We start from the raw sequence: 16,990 nt of genomic DNA on the forward strand, positions 1-16,990 counted from the left end.
TTATATAAAAGATAATTATTTTTACTGATATAATAATACATAATTTATTTATACATGTAAAATTGTTTATACTGATATACATTAAAATTAAATTTTATTTTTAAATTATCATTCATTTTTACAGTTTTACTTTTTTATAGTGAACAAAAAGTTATTGTAAGAGAAGTTTAAAAATAATATACAATAGAAGAGTGACATTATTAATTAAAGACGAACAATATTTCATTGTTTTGGTCTTTATAAATTTTAATAAATTAAATTATTTTGATACTAAATGTTTGTCAAATTACTATTTTAATCAATGAAAAGTTTGCATAACCAAAATAACCATGTATGTATCTATATTTATACAGAGTATAATCCGAAAAATAATTTTATACTTTATTTGTTTTGTTTTATTAGCCCTCCTAGCGTCATGTGCATTAATGTATTTTGTAGGTTTATCTTGAATTCAGTGACTTTATGCGATTCTATCTTTTTGTCATGAGGTATTTTGAAAGGGATGTGTTAACGCAAAATTGTTGTATTATTGCATTAATCGGATAATGTATAATGTTGTGCTATTAAGATGATGAATTCAATGTTTTAAGGTCATATTATTCTGTCTATTCAAACATAGTATAAGAAAGAGTATTAAACTTGATCAAGTACTCTTAGGCATAACATATGAGTAGTAAATAGAATGATAATTTGAAAAAGAAAAAAGTGTAGGTTAGGAAGAGAAAGCAAATAGCTATAAAGGTGTGAACTTAAAGGGTGGCTTTGCGTCTAAATGCGTTAAACTGTAGTGCAGACAAATTGTTAATCTTACCCCCCAAGTCAAGGGGTGTATCGGTCACGCACATGTCCACTCTTATTATTATATTACGAATGCAAATAACTAGATATTCGCATAGTATTAAACAATAAATTATTATAAGGTCAGAGGGATAACACAACACATCCCTACTGTTCTGCTTCCTTATTCCCTGATGCACACTGTGACCCTATGGGTAATGTTAATTTGGACTTTTCATTTTTTATTCTAAAACCATTTGCCTAACATGGCACCATCATCAATTGCTAGATTTATTATTGCAACTGCAAATGTGGGTTTTTAATTGACAAAATTATAGATAAATTGAGAATGTGTGGTTGTGCATGGGCGAATTTCATAATTAACCGTGTTACTATTACAATAATTGCATAATTTAGATGTTTTTGCAGGGGATATTGAATGGTTCAATGAATGATATATCTAGCTCAACATAACATGAGAAGGAGTGATATGCTGGAACTTCAAGTGGGAAAATAATAGTAGAAAGATTTAATAGGAATAACATACAGTTGAGAATGCATGAAATATTAAAGAAAATAGTAAAAGAGGAGATAACTAGAAAAGTAATGATAAATGTATTGAGGGATGTGAAGCTTGTTAGAGGGAGTGACGATTCTTTTGTGTGGTGGTAACTTAACCAAGGTATGAGTTTTTCTCTCTGATTTTTTTTTCTTGAGCTACAAATTAAGGAGGAGTTTTTCTTGGAGATGCAAAATTATGGAAAGGATGTGCCTTCAAGAACAAAATTGATAGTTTGTTTGTTTTTTTTTTATAAAAAGGAAAATTTTAAATATAGTCAAGCAATACATACAAATAATTTACATGTGGTGTATAATAGATATATAGTGTGAATTATCTGTAAGTAAAAAATTTTCATAATTTTTTTTAGTTTCATACCTTTAATCCTATTAATTATTACTTCTTTTTCTAATGTGGATTTCGTACGTATTTTTTAATGTTTTTAAATATTTGTTTATTTATAATATTTAGATAATTTTTTTTAATTTGTCCCAAATATCACCATAAGATAGGGAATATATATTTTTAGAAAAAGTTATATAATTAATTATTAGGAGCCACTCAAATAAAGACGTCTAAAATGTCTTTTTTTAAAAATATTTTTTAATAATTAAAATTTAATATATATAATCGATTAAATCATGTTATTTTTGTTAAAATTAGGCTACACAAATTGATTTAAGCAAAAAAAATGGTGAATCAAATTTTGAACTAGTCTAAATTAATATTATTTTTTTATAAAAATAACTACAATACCCTTATTATAGAAAATGATTAAAATACTCTTATTTTATATATATATTTAATTTTAAAAATTATAAGTCCTAGCCTTACGATAGAAAAATAAAAGACTAAAATTTAGGATTCTCAAAATTAATATATATATATATATAATAGAAGTATTTTAGTCATTTTCTATAATAAGGTATTGTAGTCATCTTCTATAAAAAATAATATTAATTTAGACCAGTTCAAGATTTAATTCACTATTTTTCTAGTTTAATTTTGACAAAAATAACACGATTTAATCAATTATATGTATTAAATTTTAATTATTAAAAAAATATCTTTATAAAATGACATTTTTAACGTCTTTATCGGAATAACTTCCTTAATTATTATGTATTTGTATTTTTCAATACGTATTATTATATATATTATATAATTAATTAATTTCTAGTGTATAAATAATATTTTTCTATAATATTAATTGTATTAATTCTATCTTTCTATATTAGGGCAACTTTTTAGAAACAGCAAAAACAATAGTGAATAAAAGAATTGGATATTCTTGCTGGCTGATAAGGCGTAGATAATCTTTATGCATATTCTAGCGTAAATGCCAATTTAAATGCGAAGAATATTAATATACATACGTTAACATATTATCACCCTAATTATAAGAGAATCACTGAATCAATAATCTGTATCTTTAATACATTCTGTAAGGTCTTATAATATAAATGCTGTTCTAGCCTTCTAGGTATAGGAAAAATTTATGTCAATTATTTTATATATTCTTGTTGGTCCAGCTTTAGTGTAACTTGCACTTGAATGTTGCCCAGATTCCTATTATCAAATACAATCCAAGTAGAAAGGAATAAAGGAAAGATTTAGTGGGAAAATAAAAAATAAAAAAAGAATCATCTTTTATGCCTCCAATTTTTACAAATAAAGGATAGTGCAATCGGAAACGAAGTTGCCTTGCTCCCCCTTTTCTTTCCCTTCTTGTATGTTACTTTTATTTCTTTCTTTCTCTTTTTATTAGCTATCTTTTTAGTTGGATATGATGTCTTAATTCTGTGTTTGACAATGAGAAGTCATTATACACTCATAAAGTTAATTTAGGTTTTAAGAAAAGCCTTTCATCACCAAAAATTAGTTGACAATAAATAGAGGCTAAGCAAGTTTAGAACAAAACATCTAACCGGAAAAATAGCTGCCCAAGATACGGATAGATAGTGAAAACTCAGGAGAAGTTGATTTCAGGTAAAGTTGATATTTAAGAGTCGTTAGATAAAAATTTAATTAAATGAGTCAAATTATCTAACAGCTCTCAGGTATCAACTTCACATGAAGTATACTACACCTGAGTTTCCACCTATTTTTTATATTATTTTAAATGCATCTAATAATTTTTACATCATATAAACATAAATAATTATAGTTCGTTCATTGTAAAAAAATAAATAAATAAGGTTATAATAAGAACAAGAATTTCTTTCACAAGACATTACAAGATTGAGATGTGGGACAACGGAAAATTAAACATACGCATAAATGCTGCGTTGAGAATTGATGCACACGCAATATATGATATCGTTATGTATGTTTCCACGAAATTTAATAATGAAATGAAATAAAGATGACGATCGGTTCGTTATATATTAATGCTCCTAGTCGTATTAGAAGAGGAGAGAGAGGGAGAGAGTATAATGTTATTTATTTTATTTTATTTTATTTTATTTTCAATATTGATATCATTGCTTATGTTGCCATATAAGATAAGATGCTGTTTCCACCACAACAAAAATGAGAAAGGTATATGCATATGGAACCAATTAAGCTTTTAGTCATACTTTACCAAGCTTCTACTCAAACTACTCCATGATGCCTTTTTTGACAATTAGGTTACTTCTTCATAAACCTTATCTCATAAACACCAATTAATCCACAGAACCAAACCAACTAATCTCTTTTGGGGACTTCATATTTACTAATTTTAGCTTTCACCAACCAATTAACCTCTTGACTAATTTCTAATGTCTTTTATAAAAATTGCTATTCGGGATTTTTATAAAAGTCTGTACCACCAAGAAGTGTCTCCAAGTGTGAGTTTTCGGGACGGATTAGTCAATCGGCTGGAGAGGGAGGAAGCGGAAGGCTTAGAGGTGGTACCATCTGTGGAGGAGGTGAAAGAGGCAGTATGGGATTGTGAATCTTCTAAAGCTCCGGGGAGTGATGGGTACAACATGAATTTTATAAAAAAGTGCTGGAACGAGCTAGGAACGGAATTCACTGCAGCTGTGATAAAGTTTTTTTGAGACGGCAAGATTACCAGCAGAATCTAATGTCACATGGGTAGCGTTGACGTCGAAATTCGTTGGGGCAAAGGAGATTAAAGATCTCAGACCTATCAGCATGGTTGGATGTGTATATAAAGTGATCTCTAAATTGTTGACTCGAAGAATGAGGCGTGTGATGCCAGGTTTGGTTGGGGAGTCACAGACTGCCTTTGTGAAGGGGAGGAAGATACATGACGGAGCATTAATTGCATGTGAAACAGTGCAATGGTTAAAACAGAAAAAGAAGGCATCAGCAATTATTAAACTGGACTTCCATAAAGCATACGATAGAGTTAAATGGTGTTTTGTTGATACTGTATTAGAGAAGATGGGATTTGGAAGAACATGGAGGGCTTGGATTAAGGAGTGTGTTAGCTCCGCATCTATATCCATTCTGGTTAATGGGTCACCTTCCTAAGCTTTCAAGATGGAGAGGGGCCTACGGCAAGGTGACCCATTATCACCTTTCTTGTTTGTTCTCGTGGTCGATGTGTTTAACAGGATGATTGGAGAGGCAGTTAGGAACGGTCGAATATCTCCACTCTTAGTCGGGAAGGATAATATAGAGTTGTCACACCTTCAATTTGCTGACGACACTATTTTACTCTGCCCGCAGGAAGAGAATACAGTACAAAACTATCAGAGATTACTGAGGTGCTTTGAAATCATGTCTGGATTGAGCATTAATTTTGAAAAGTCCAGCTTGATACCAGTGAATTGTAGCCAGGAGTGGGTTAGCCGGATGTGTCAATTACTAGGGTGCAAGGAGGCAGCCTTACCAGTGAGGTATCTTGGAATTAATCTGGGAGCAAATCCACGGTTGGTGAAAACTTGGAAGCCGGTTCTAGATAAGGTGGAGGAGAAACTGAGCTTGTGGAAAGCAAAGGTGCTTAGTAAGGCTGGAAAGCTAGTGCTCATCAAGTCGGTGATCAACAGCCTACCTATTTATTACCTGAGCTTGTATAAGATGCCAACTACGGTTGCACGTAAAATCATTTCTTTGCAGAGGAGATTCTTATGGGGAAAGGATGATGGAAGACCGGGTATGGCTCTTGTGAAGTGGGAGATGGTCCAGGCTCCAAAGAAGCTAGAAGGGTTGGGAGTGGGTGATGCGGTAGTCCGTAACACGGCCTTATTGTTTAAATGGTGGTGGCGATTCTCAAAGGAAGAATGTCCTCTATGGAAGAAGATTGTGTGCTCCTGCAATAATTTGAATCCGAATCATTTGTTGTCTACTCAAGCGCTACCAAAGCGAGGGGGACCGTGGAGAGACATATGTCAAGTACAAATAAAGGAGCAACATGTCAGACAGAAGATTATTGATGGCATTGCTATGGAAGTAGGAAATGGTAGATATACCAGATTCTAGGAGGATACATGGCTCCAGGTGGGAAAGCTGAAAGACTCCTTTCCGAGACTCTTCTTGATTTCAAACCAACAAGGATCAGTAATTGGGGACTGTGGGTTTTGGGATGGGATACAGTGGGTGTGGCACTTCCAATGGAGAAGAGAATTACGCCAATGGGAGACCGAGATTTTGGACCAACTGCTCCAAGTCTTGCACTCTGTTACTTTAATAGCAGATGTACAAGACAGAGTGGTGTGGAGGTTTGATAAAGAAGGAGTTTATTCTACTAACTCATTCGTGCAGGTTTTGCAGGAGGAGACCTTGGATGAGGAGATACTGAGCTATGGATTCACAAAGGAAATTTGGAAAGGGTTAGTTCCACCCAGGGTCGAGTTATTTGCGTGGTTTGTATTGGTAGGGAGGGTTAACACAAAGGATCGACTAAGTAGACTGGGAATTCTACAACAGAATGATAATTTGTGTGTGTTGTGCAAGAAGGAGGTTGAAAATACCCAACATTTATTTGTTACTTGCGAGCTTTCCTGGCAAGTGTGGTGTGCATGGGTCTCATCATTTGGACAGAAATGGACTGCTCCTGGTAATTTGAAAGATCATTTCGAGAGTTGGAGATACATGCCAGTAAAAAGGACACAGCGCAAGAGTTGGATAGTAGGTTTTTTCTCAGTAATATGGATTATATGGCTAAGACGGAATGAAGTTATATTTCAGAACAAGACAACAGGAGTTGCAGATTGTGTGGATCAAACGTTTACTTTTGCTACAGAGTGGTGTAATAAATAACTCACGTTGTCGATGGCTATGCCGGAGATGACATAGGAGTTGTTGTAATTTTATGTCCTTTGCATATCTGTACTTGCTCCACTTGAGTGTTGAGTTCTTTTTTTCAAAAAAAAAAAAAAATTTCTAATGTCTTTTCTCAATCCCTTTTGATTTCTTATACATATGAATTTATTTGATGAACTTTTTTGGTTTCATTAATTAGAAGTAAAAGTCCATTACATATTTTGTGTTACGTTCTAGTAGCCTTTTATTTAACTTCTTAATAAAATTAACTTAAACTAAAGTTACACTTCTAAAAACTGAAAAATTATACAACTTCAGATTATGATAATTCTGCATCGTATTACTAATGAGTGATGACTTCAACAACCAAGTAAGCTCATCAAATCTCTAATCTTGATTTTAAAACCACTTCTTAAGCTTGGTCTCTGCTATATACATAGTCAACGCTTCCGTTGCCATGTTTGTATTATATCATTGTTTTGTATATAACATCAGCTCCACCAAAACATATATTAATATTACATTACGATTTAAGACCCGACAAAAAATAAATAAATATAATAGCACAGTGTGGTAATATACTAATATGGATGTCCATGAGCTGCTCAATATTTTAATATTAGGAGGCTCATGTATGTTATCAAAAACTGAAAAAATATTGAATTTAATGAGATCTAAAAAGGATGACTCCTCTTGTAAGTGTATAAATAGAATAGCGTGGTCCGAGACAAAAGACATACATATTAGAAAACACTACTCTATCTATATATATAGGTACATTCATCAATATACAAAGAGTATTTGATTTAATAATATTAGTGAATATTAATATTAGAATTTTTTATTTTTTATTTATTTTTTTTATTTATTTATTTTATAACACGTTATCAATACAAGATTTTGATCAAAATTTAGGAAGATTTAAGTAACAAATTTTTATTATGTCAAAGCTCTCTTATCTGAATTTAATATTCTTGATATATCTGGAAACAACTATTTATCATCGATATTAGATGTTGAAATTCTTGATAAAATCAAAGTCATGATCTTCCTTCCTAGTTATCTTGACAAAAGATTGAAAAATAAATCTCTAACATTAAAATATCTGCTCTTTGAAATTTATTTTTGGATCCAAACGAACCTCAATTAAACTAAGAAATAAACTGAAATTATTTAAAAAATAAAAAATTTTGTCAATACTTATAAGCAGCATCAAGTGAACTTCAATTAATACACAAATGAACCGAAATAAACTAAGAAATGAACCGAAATTATTTAATGATAGCATCAGAAAAAATCAGAACTAATAAAGATGTTTGTAAAATATTGGTGTTATTAGTGATGACGATAACGAAAAGAAAACTAAAAACAAGAAGACGCAACATTGGGGGAGAAGAAGAACCTGTGTGCGCGAATTTGAAAGAAGAAGGAGGATGAGGAGGAGAAGAAGAAGGGGAGAAGAACAACCTTCGTGCGCAAATTTAAAAGAAGAAGGAGGAGGAGGAGGAAACAGAGAAGGAAGAGGAGAAGGAAACTGAGAAGGAGAAGGAATAGGAGGCGCGCAATTGAAAAGTTGTTATAACAATTTGGTTAGACAAGTTGTCTGTTCTTGTAACAAGTAGTCCCGTAATGTAATGCTAGCAACTCAGTCTTTACCGGTCAAAGGGGGCCTTGGAAGGACATATGCCAGCTCAATATCAAAGAGCAAAGGGTGCGAGATAAACTGGCGAGTGGTCTGGCGATGGAAGTCGGCAATGGTAGAAAAACCCGGTTTTGGGAAGATAATTGGGTTCAAGATGGTCCTCTGCGAGTGAATTTTCTACGACTCTTCTCTATTTCAAGCCAACAAGGATCTGTAATTGGAGACTGTAGGTTTTGGGATGGGTTAGATTGGATATGGAATTTTCAATGAAGGAGGGAGTTGTTCCAATGGGAGCTCGAACTTGTCCATCAACTGCATGAGCGGTTAAGGCCAGTAAAGCTGTCATCTGAGAGCGAGGATAGTGTGGTGTGAAAATTTGATAATACAGGTGTCTTTTCCACGAAATCCTTTCTGCAGGTAATCCAAATGGAGATGTTGTCGGATGAGATCACGAGTTATAGCTTCACAAGTGCACTATGGAGAGGCCTGGTACCCCCAAGAATTGAGCTTTTTGGTTGGTTTGTGCTAGTTGGTAGAATTAATACTAAGGAGAGGTTGACTAGATTAGGAGTTGATATTCATAATGATAATATATGCGTCCTGTGTCACAAGGGGATAGAAACTGTTGAGCATTTATTTCTTAGGTGTGAGGTAACATGGCAGGTGTGTTGCTCTTGATTGCGATTCTTTGGTAGAGAATGGGTTGTTCCTGGAACAATGAAAGAACTGTTTGGGAGTTTGATTGGCATGCACAACAGAAGGCAAAGGTAGAAGCTGTGGATGACGGCGTTCTTTGCAGTGATCTAGAACATATGGTTGGAACGTAATGCTAGAATATTCAATAATAACAGAACAAGTATTGACTTCATTCAAACAAGGACAGTGTTAAGCTACAAAGAGTGGACTGGTTGTGATTCTTTAGGTGGTTGGTAGTATAGCCGGAGGTGTCAGGAGATTGGTTCTTTGTCTGCAGTGTTTTATGTATTTATGTTTGTTTGTTTTGCTCCACTTTAATGTATTGAGTTTCATCTGTTTCAAAAAAAAAATTTTTGTTAGACACTTAGACTTGGTTAAGTATTTTGTTTGAATATAGAGCTTTACTATTTTTATTTAGGACATTAGATTTGGACAAATCAGGTTTTTAAAAATTTTTATTTTTATTTTATTTTATTCCATATGAAAAATCTTCCTACTATATGTAGTTTTTTTCCTAATTTTTTTTTGCCTAATATATTATTTATCATTTGATGTTGTTCCATCTATTAGTGTTTAGTTGTAGATGTTATTATTTCTGGTTTGATTTTTGTGAATTTCCTTTTTTAAATTCAGTAATATATGAAACAGCCTTGGAAGGGGTTAAAGTAGTCTCATTTTATCCCTGTTTGATCAATTAACCCTTTTTTTTATCATAACGTCAGTCAGGAATATGTCCCAGATTTGAAGATTAATGTACATAATAAGAACCAAAATCATGATGTAGCAGAATTATGATCCTATCCTTTGTTTTATATAGTTAAATTAAATGAAGAAATAAATTCAGATAGGTTTCATTGATTGGTAGTTCAGATTACTTGGATTAAATTTCAGTGTGATGAAACCAAAACCACCCATTTGTTTGTTGGAGAACCTAATGAGACAAACTGAGACTTCTCTGCCATAGTTCAATTTCTTAAGATTATAGTACTAGACCTAAAATGTTTATCTTTATTTAATTCTGAGTGTGTCTAATGGTTCATTTTCAAAAATTACACTATATTTACATATTAATATCTTAGAATACTTATTTAATTTTGCAAACTTTTATCACCTCCTGAGTCTCAATTATGTGTTCATGTCATTCTTAATTGTTCATATCATTCCCTTTTTCTACTCTTTTTTGCTGGAGAAGTTGTAGTTCCTGTATTTATGTTTGAAAACATTTAATTTTGAGACATTAATCTCCTTCCTTTTTGCATTATCGCAATTCAAATCTCCTTCCTGTTTTATGCTGCATTCACCAATTCATAATTTTAATCAATTAACTGCATTTGCCAATTCAGAATTTTAATCAATTCATTATACAAAGCACTTTTTGGTCCATTCATTTATGCATTATATTATTTTAAACGATGTTCCTCTCCTTACGTAGTTAGTTGTTATTAGACACAATATGCCTTTATTATCTTTACCTACTGATTCAATTATAATTTTCTAATATAAGATCTTAAAACCTCTTTCAAAATACAGAAGTTTTATATAATGCAATATTATACCCATTGTACTTTAAGTTTAATGTATATAAAAGCAATGAACAAAACTAAATAAAAGGTGCAGCTATATTATACAGTCACTTAGCTTCAATACATAGGTCTGTTTACTTTCCATTAATTGCTTATTGGAACTTAAATTTCTTAAATTACCCTTAGTTAGTTTATTAAATTAAAGAGTTTGCCTTGAGTTTTTTATGCCTGTTTTAATCATCATAAGTTGTGCATTGTGAAGCTTTTGATGAAGATTTAATATTTTGCAGTTAGCTTATATGTATGACCAATCATGTCTCTTAAGTGTTTATCAATGGTTGCTATATCTTGCAAAAGTTTATAAGATGTCCTTTGTAACGAGAATTTTTATATTTAGATCTCTCCCTTTCAACAATTTTTATTATGTGATAGCTTTTTGTTTTTCTCTTTATGTACATTTCTTCCCCTTTATTGCTTCCTATGAGATGTTAATATAGTACATTGGAGTGAGGAGTTGTATTGAGAAAATTTTTTTCATGTTTATTATTTACGTTGTTTATTAGTTTGCTTAAGTTTTCCAGTTCTATCATTCTATGCTGACATGATCATGTTCTTGCATATGTAATCTATCTTCTTTTTTGGCTATGGTTATGTAATTCTGTAGAAGTTCTTTATGTAAATTTTAATAAATTAATATTCAAAATGGTTTCTGAAATTTAAAGGCAGTTTTAAATTAGCCTATAAAATTTCAATTAACTCAATTTGAATTCTCAATTTTTTAGAAGTGACTCATGTTAGTTCTTCTATTAATCTCTATCAACGGCATTCTTACCTAAAACGTTAAGTGACACGTGGACCTGACACCTAATCTTATTAAACGACGTCATTTTTTCTTTGGTGCATAACCTCTCTTTAAACGACATCGTTTTAGCCATTTTTGGAGTTAAAATTCAACTACACTTTATTAACAATAATCAAACCACTCAAACAGGAAAATTCTTTTTCTTCTTTTTCATTCTCTTGCATGCACCATACTGTAGAAGATCAATGTCGCTGCTACTGTAGGTCGCCGGTAAAGCTCGTCGCACACATTTCTATTTGCTAGGACGAGGAAGAATCTGTGCAGCACCGTTTCTCTCAAAAAGGTTAGTAATGCAATCATTCTATGTTTGGATTCAATGTTATGTTGTGTCTTCTCTTTATTATTTGTGCTTTATTTGATGCTCAAATGGATTTGGTGCATTGTGAAAGTAAATAATTTTAGTTATTGATCCTCTTCTGTTATGATATATTTTCTTTAAAAGACTGGTTATGATTAATATTAACTGTGTTATAGAGAAAAAATACATTCAATTTAGTGAAGTCTATCACTTCTTTATGTACCACTTTTTTCTTATAGATGATTCCAATAACTGAGCTTTTACTGTGGTTAGTGATAACTGTGTTCTTTTTGACAAATAACTTACTTAAATTTTCTGTAATGATATTTTTTTTTCTAAAAATATAACATAAGAAAAATTCATGTATGAGTAAATAGATTATGTTTGTCAATGTGATCATACGTAGCTGTTAATTATATATAGTAAAAAATTGTGTAGCTAATATTACAGGGATCACTTTTGTATATGAATTTTTACATTTTTTGTTCTAAAAAAAAGATTGCTTGACATATTAATGTAGAGTCAGCTGATGCATAATATAAAAAAAAACTTTGAATTTTGAAGTTAAATTGTTAATTGTTTGAATTATATTTATAAATAGGTGATTTGATAATTATTGTCTATCATCGCGAAGGTAGCTCTGTTATAAAGAATAATGACAATGTAGTTTACGAAAGGGACAACACAGATGAATTAACTGAACTAGATGAAGATAAATTGGATGTATTTTCATTGAGGGATTACTATAAAGAACTCGGTTATGCTGACATTGTTGAATATTGGTGGCTTATTCCTGGTAGACCTTTAAAGAGTGGACTGAGAGCACTTTTACATGACAAGAAATTGTTAGAGATGTGCTATCTTGCAAGAATAAACCAAGAAACAGTCCACTTATATTTTGAGCATAGAATTTCTCAACATCATGATAATTAAATACTTGAGTTAATAGAGCTTACTCCCATTGCTCCAGAAGAAGTCAAGGATACACCTATCACCACACTTAATCCAATAAAAAGCCTAAATGATGTCTCAGCTACGAAGCCCGTTGAAAAAACACCAGTCTAGGTCCAACCCAAAGCACTAGCCCAGGCCCAACTCGAATTACCAATCCAGACCGAACCTAATCTACCAACCAAGCACAACTTATCTAAATCCAAGCCCACCTCAACCAAATTCACCACCACTAACATCAAACCCAAACTCAAATCCAAACCCCAAATTCACTACAACTAATTCTGTTAAGACTATCCACACATCATCTAAATTTGCAACTAAACCCAAACCCAAGACCAAACTCTCATCATTTAAAGTCATAACCACTAAGCATACAAATAATCCCCAACCCAAACACACTTCAGTTAATTCTGCCAAGACCAATCCTATTACCAGATCATCTGCTAGATCATCAAGTAAAATAGTGAAAACTCAGGATGGTGGAGATCAAACCAGCAGTAGTAGTGACTCATATGATTTTGTAGAAGACAACTTATATAGGCCTGACCAATTTGAAAGCTCAAGTGTAGAACCTTTTTAGCTCTAACTCAATTTGGATTCCTTCCCAAACTTTCATGTGAATTAGACGTGTTGTAGTTTTCGAAACCTTGCCTGGTACTCTGTACCATCTGTTTCAACACCCAAACAACGATCTTAATTTTGAAATTTGGTACTTGTTAAGGTTTTATGTTCATTAAACAAGACTAAATTGAGCTTAAACTAATTTTTTTCAAGTCAACAAAGTCTTAACTGGCCACATAACGGATCCACGTATCACATAACGTTCCAGATAAACATACCGTTAATAGAGATTAAAAGAAGGGATAACTTGAATCACTTCTTAAAAATTGAGAGTTTAAATTGAGTCAATTAAAATTTCAAGAGTCAATTTAAAGTTGACATTGAATTTCAAGAGTCATTTTGAATATTAACTCAAATTTTAACAAACATACAAATTTGTATTATTTTTATCAATTTTGTTGGTGAGCTTTGAGATATCTCCAATTTAATTTTTCTAGACAGCCAATAATATTTACCATCTCGGTTTTAATTTCTATTAGTCCCTTATGAAATTTGCAATCCTATTATAGCCTCAGTTTGATTGGAATCAATGTTGGATTATCCTAATTTTAATTTGTGGAAGAACTTGATTATCTTTTCAACTGAAATGGAGTTTTTCTCCTATTACAGCAATGCCAGCCGGTACAAAATTCAAGTCGTCATCGGAAAAGGAAGCTATGGTGTTGTATGTTCAGCCACCAAATATTCATGATATATTTGATCCCATATAGCATTCTCTGGGAGATAAAGTTGCTTGGAGTTCTTCGACATCCTGATATTGTTGAAATCAAACATGTCATGAAAGCCTCCTTTTAGGAGGGAGTTCAAGGACATTTATATTGTGTTTTCGATTCATGAATGCCAATGATGTCAACTAAGGCATTCGTATAAAGTATCACAATAAGATGTTGAATATTTGATGAGATGAATTGCTTTTTTTAGAGAAATTTTTTTATTTTCGATGTTTTTACAAGTTTGTTTCTATTATCTTTTACCGTGTATTCAACCAACAAAATTATGTTATAAGTGAATAAATATGAACATAAGTTACATTATGTGTAAAATATCAACAAAGACATAATTCTGTTGTATCCCAGTATCATTGAAACTATCTACACAAGGATTTAATTACCAAAGAAACTCAATTGGTAAAATACATAGCATATTGACAGTCATCTCATATTCTGACCTGTTAGCTCCCTAAATTCTTCATCAGTGCTTTTAAGCATAACTGACAAAGGCAAATTAACCCCAGCCTTTACAGCTTCCATGTGCCTAGGCTTTATTCTATTCTCCAAACTAAACCCAAAGTAATGAGGAAACTCCTTCAATTCCTTTAATTCCCTACCCATTTGTGTAGCAAAGTACTCAAACTTTGGCCGAAAGTTATTCTCAATACTGAAAGTAAACAACGCTGGACACCTCAAAACCATGTTTCTAGCCTCATCTTTTGAAAACCCCAAACTCTCCAAATACTTGAGCTTAGGAATTAGTGTCCTCTCCACATTGGAAACCAAAAGAACAGAGTCTTGAAAAGACAAGGCTGCCATGTCCCTGAAGCCAAGCCTCTTGAGGTAGAACAGTGCTGGTTTGAGCTGCTCCATAACACTTGAGGTAAGCAACCTTGGGTTCTTGTTGACGATTCTCCTGAAGCTGTGATCTGGGACTCTGAGGTCCTGTAAGAGGAAATCAAAGACTGGGTTGAGATCTTTCTTGATGTCAGAGGTGAGGATCTTGGGACACATGCCAAAGATTCTTTGCAAGTCTTTTTGGTGGATGCCTTTGGATTGAAGGAAGGAGATTATGGACTGAATGGATTCCATGGTGGCTGTACGGAGGTTAGGGTTCTGGGAGAGTGCTTTCCCTGCATCAATGCCCATTATCTCAAGGCAGAGGATCTTCTCTTTGAATTGGAGGGAGAGCTTTGGGTTAATTACTGGGTGGTGGTGGTTGTTGTTATGGATGAGGCTTAGCTTGGGTTTGAGCAGAACATGGTTGTTGGTTGACGTTGATGGCGATGGTTTGTGGGAAGAGATGGTGGAGAGGGAAGAGCGTAAAGCCGCTGCTACGGCTGCTGGGGTCATTGTGATGAGATTGGTGATGAAGGTGGGGTGTGCTGATATTATGGAGAGGATATGACATTGTGGCAGGACACGTGGCAACAGTTTTAGATTTGATTGGCTGTAGCTGGATTTCAGTGATTCTCCATCTCAATTTGGGTGGACTATAAGGTTCAATTTGGGTCTAAGAACAACGGAGTTAATTGCTTAATTCCCAAATGGCCCTTCATATTTGGTTGTATGCATTCAAATAATCTTTGGAATTTTAATAGAAGGAAAAGAATAGAGAAACAATGTATACGGTGAACCATGTGATTAACAGTTTAAAAAGGAAGGTAAATTTGAAATTAGAATTTAGATGTTTAATTAATTAAATAATTGTACGTTTTGCATTTTACTTTTTTAATGGCGTCAATTTCTCCTACAACTATCATCATCATCATTGTTGCAAAGCACTTGACTGCCGCACTAAATTCTCCTCCAATCCTGTTAGTAATACCATTTTGCAATCCTCACGAGCGTCGATCTCTCCCATAACGATCATTGTCGTCATCACAAAACTCTGTTCTAGACTATAAGTCAAAAAAATTTTCATTTTCAATTTTTTGCATATAAAATCGTTTTAAGGTTTAACGTAATTTTAAAATCGTTCTTTTAACTTAAATTTTTTAAAAATTTTGAACTAAATTATCTTTAATAATAAAATATATATATATATAAAAATAGAAAAGTCATGAAGAAAGGAAAAAAACCACAAAAAACCTATAAATGGAGCTCTAACAACAACACACAATATTTAACAATTAAACCAATATTTAAATTAAAAAACAACAACATTGTCAATTTATTTCAATTTAATATTTTAAATTCAATAACAATATTGAAATCAAACTTAAGATGTGTTGGAATCAAACTTGAGATGTGAAGTGCGATGCATCTAAGGCAGTCTTAGAGAATGATCCAGCGGCCAATATGAGAATCTTTTCTGTGGACTCCGACAACGCACGCCATGATGCTCCCATCACAGAATTGGCCTCACGACGGTGATTGGGGTGTCCCGGCGGTGGATTCGAGCTTGGCGCCGTGGATAATTTGAGTCGAAAGGAGTATTTTGATTAGAAAAATAATTTTAAAATTACGTTGAATCTTAGGGACGATTAGAATATATTGGATATAATTTAGTTAGATACAATTGAAATATGTTATATGTTCAATTTACTAATATGCAGATGATTAAATTTTTAAATTATTCAAAAAAAATTTATTGAATAATTTGAGTGAAGTATTTTTTAAATTTTATTGGATCAAATTTTTAATCTATTATTCAATTTTTTAGTTGTTTACCTAGCGGAGCCCATGAAGTGATGAATTGATATTTTTTCTATTACCCAGATACAAATGACTAAGCCGAAATGATTAATAAATATTGGTGATACAATATAATGTGCGTTTGGTTGTCAAATTGAAATTTGAACTAAAGTAATTTTATAAAAAATAATTTTATAGAATTAATTTGGGTAAAAGTAAATTTGTGCTAACATGATTTATATTTGATAATTTTATATTAAAATTAATTTTTGATAAAATAAATATTATTTAAATAATATTAGATAAAATTACTTTTAGATAAATAATTACTAAAAAACATAATATTATCTTTTTAAGTATATTTAATTTTTTTATATTTTTTAGTATATTTTTTATATAGTATTGTTTTTCTAGTACCTTTTCAAAGACATCTATATTTTAAATGTGCTTTTGATGTTAATTTTATTGAATATATGAACTACTCTATCATGTAT

At 32.1% G+C, this 16,990-nt stretch overlaps 1 protein-coding gene across 1 annotated transcript; it reads right to left on the bottom strand.

Annotated features, from left to right (window-relative positions):
* Nucleotides 1-14,159: 14,159 nt before the first annotated feature.
* On the bottom strand, nucleotides 14,160-15,237 carry LOC130940327 (transcription termination factor MTEF1, chloroplastic-like). Its single transcript, XM_057868438.1, has one exon. The coding sequence runs from the start codon at nucleotides 15,210-15,212 to the stop codon at nucleotides 14,301-14,303; it is 912 nt and encodes a 303-aa protein (XP_057724421.1). The 5' UTR covers nucleotides 15,213-15,237; the 3' UTR covers nucleotides 14,160-14,300.
* Between the last annotated feature and the right edge of the window lie 1,753 nt (nucleotides 15,238-16,990).

Source organism: Arachis stenosperma, chromosome 7, assembly GCF_014773155.1.
Source record: "Arachis stenosperma cultivar V10309 chromosome 7, arast.V10309.gnm1.PFL2, whole genome shotgun sequence".
NCBI lineage: Eukaryota > Viridiplantae > Streptophyta > Magnoliopsida > Fabales > Fabaceae > Arachis > Arachis stenosperma.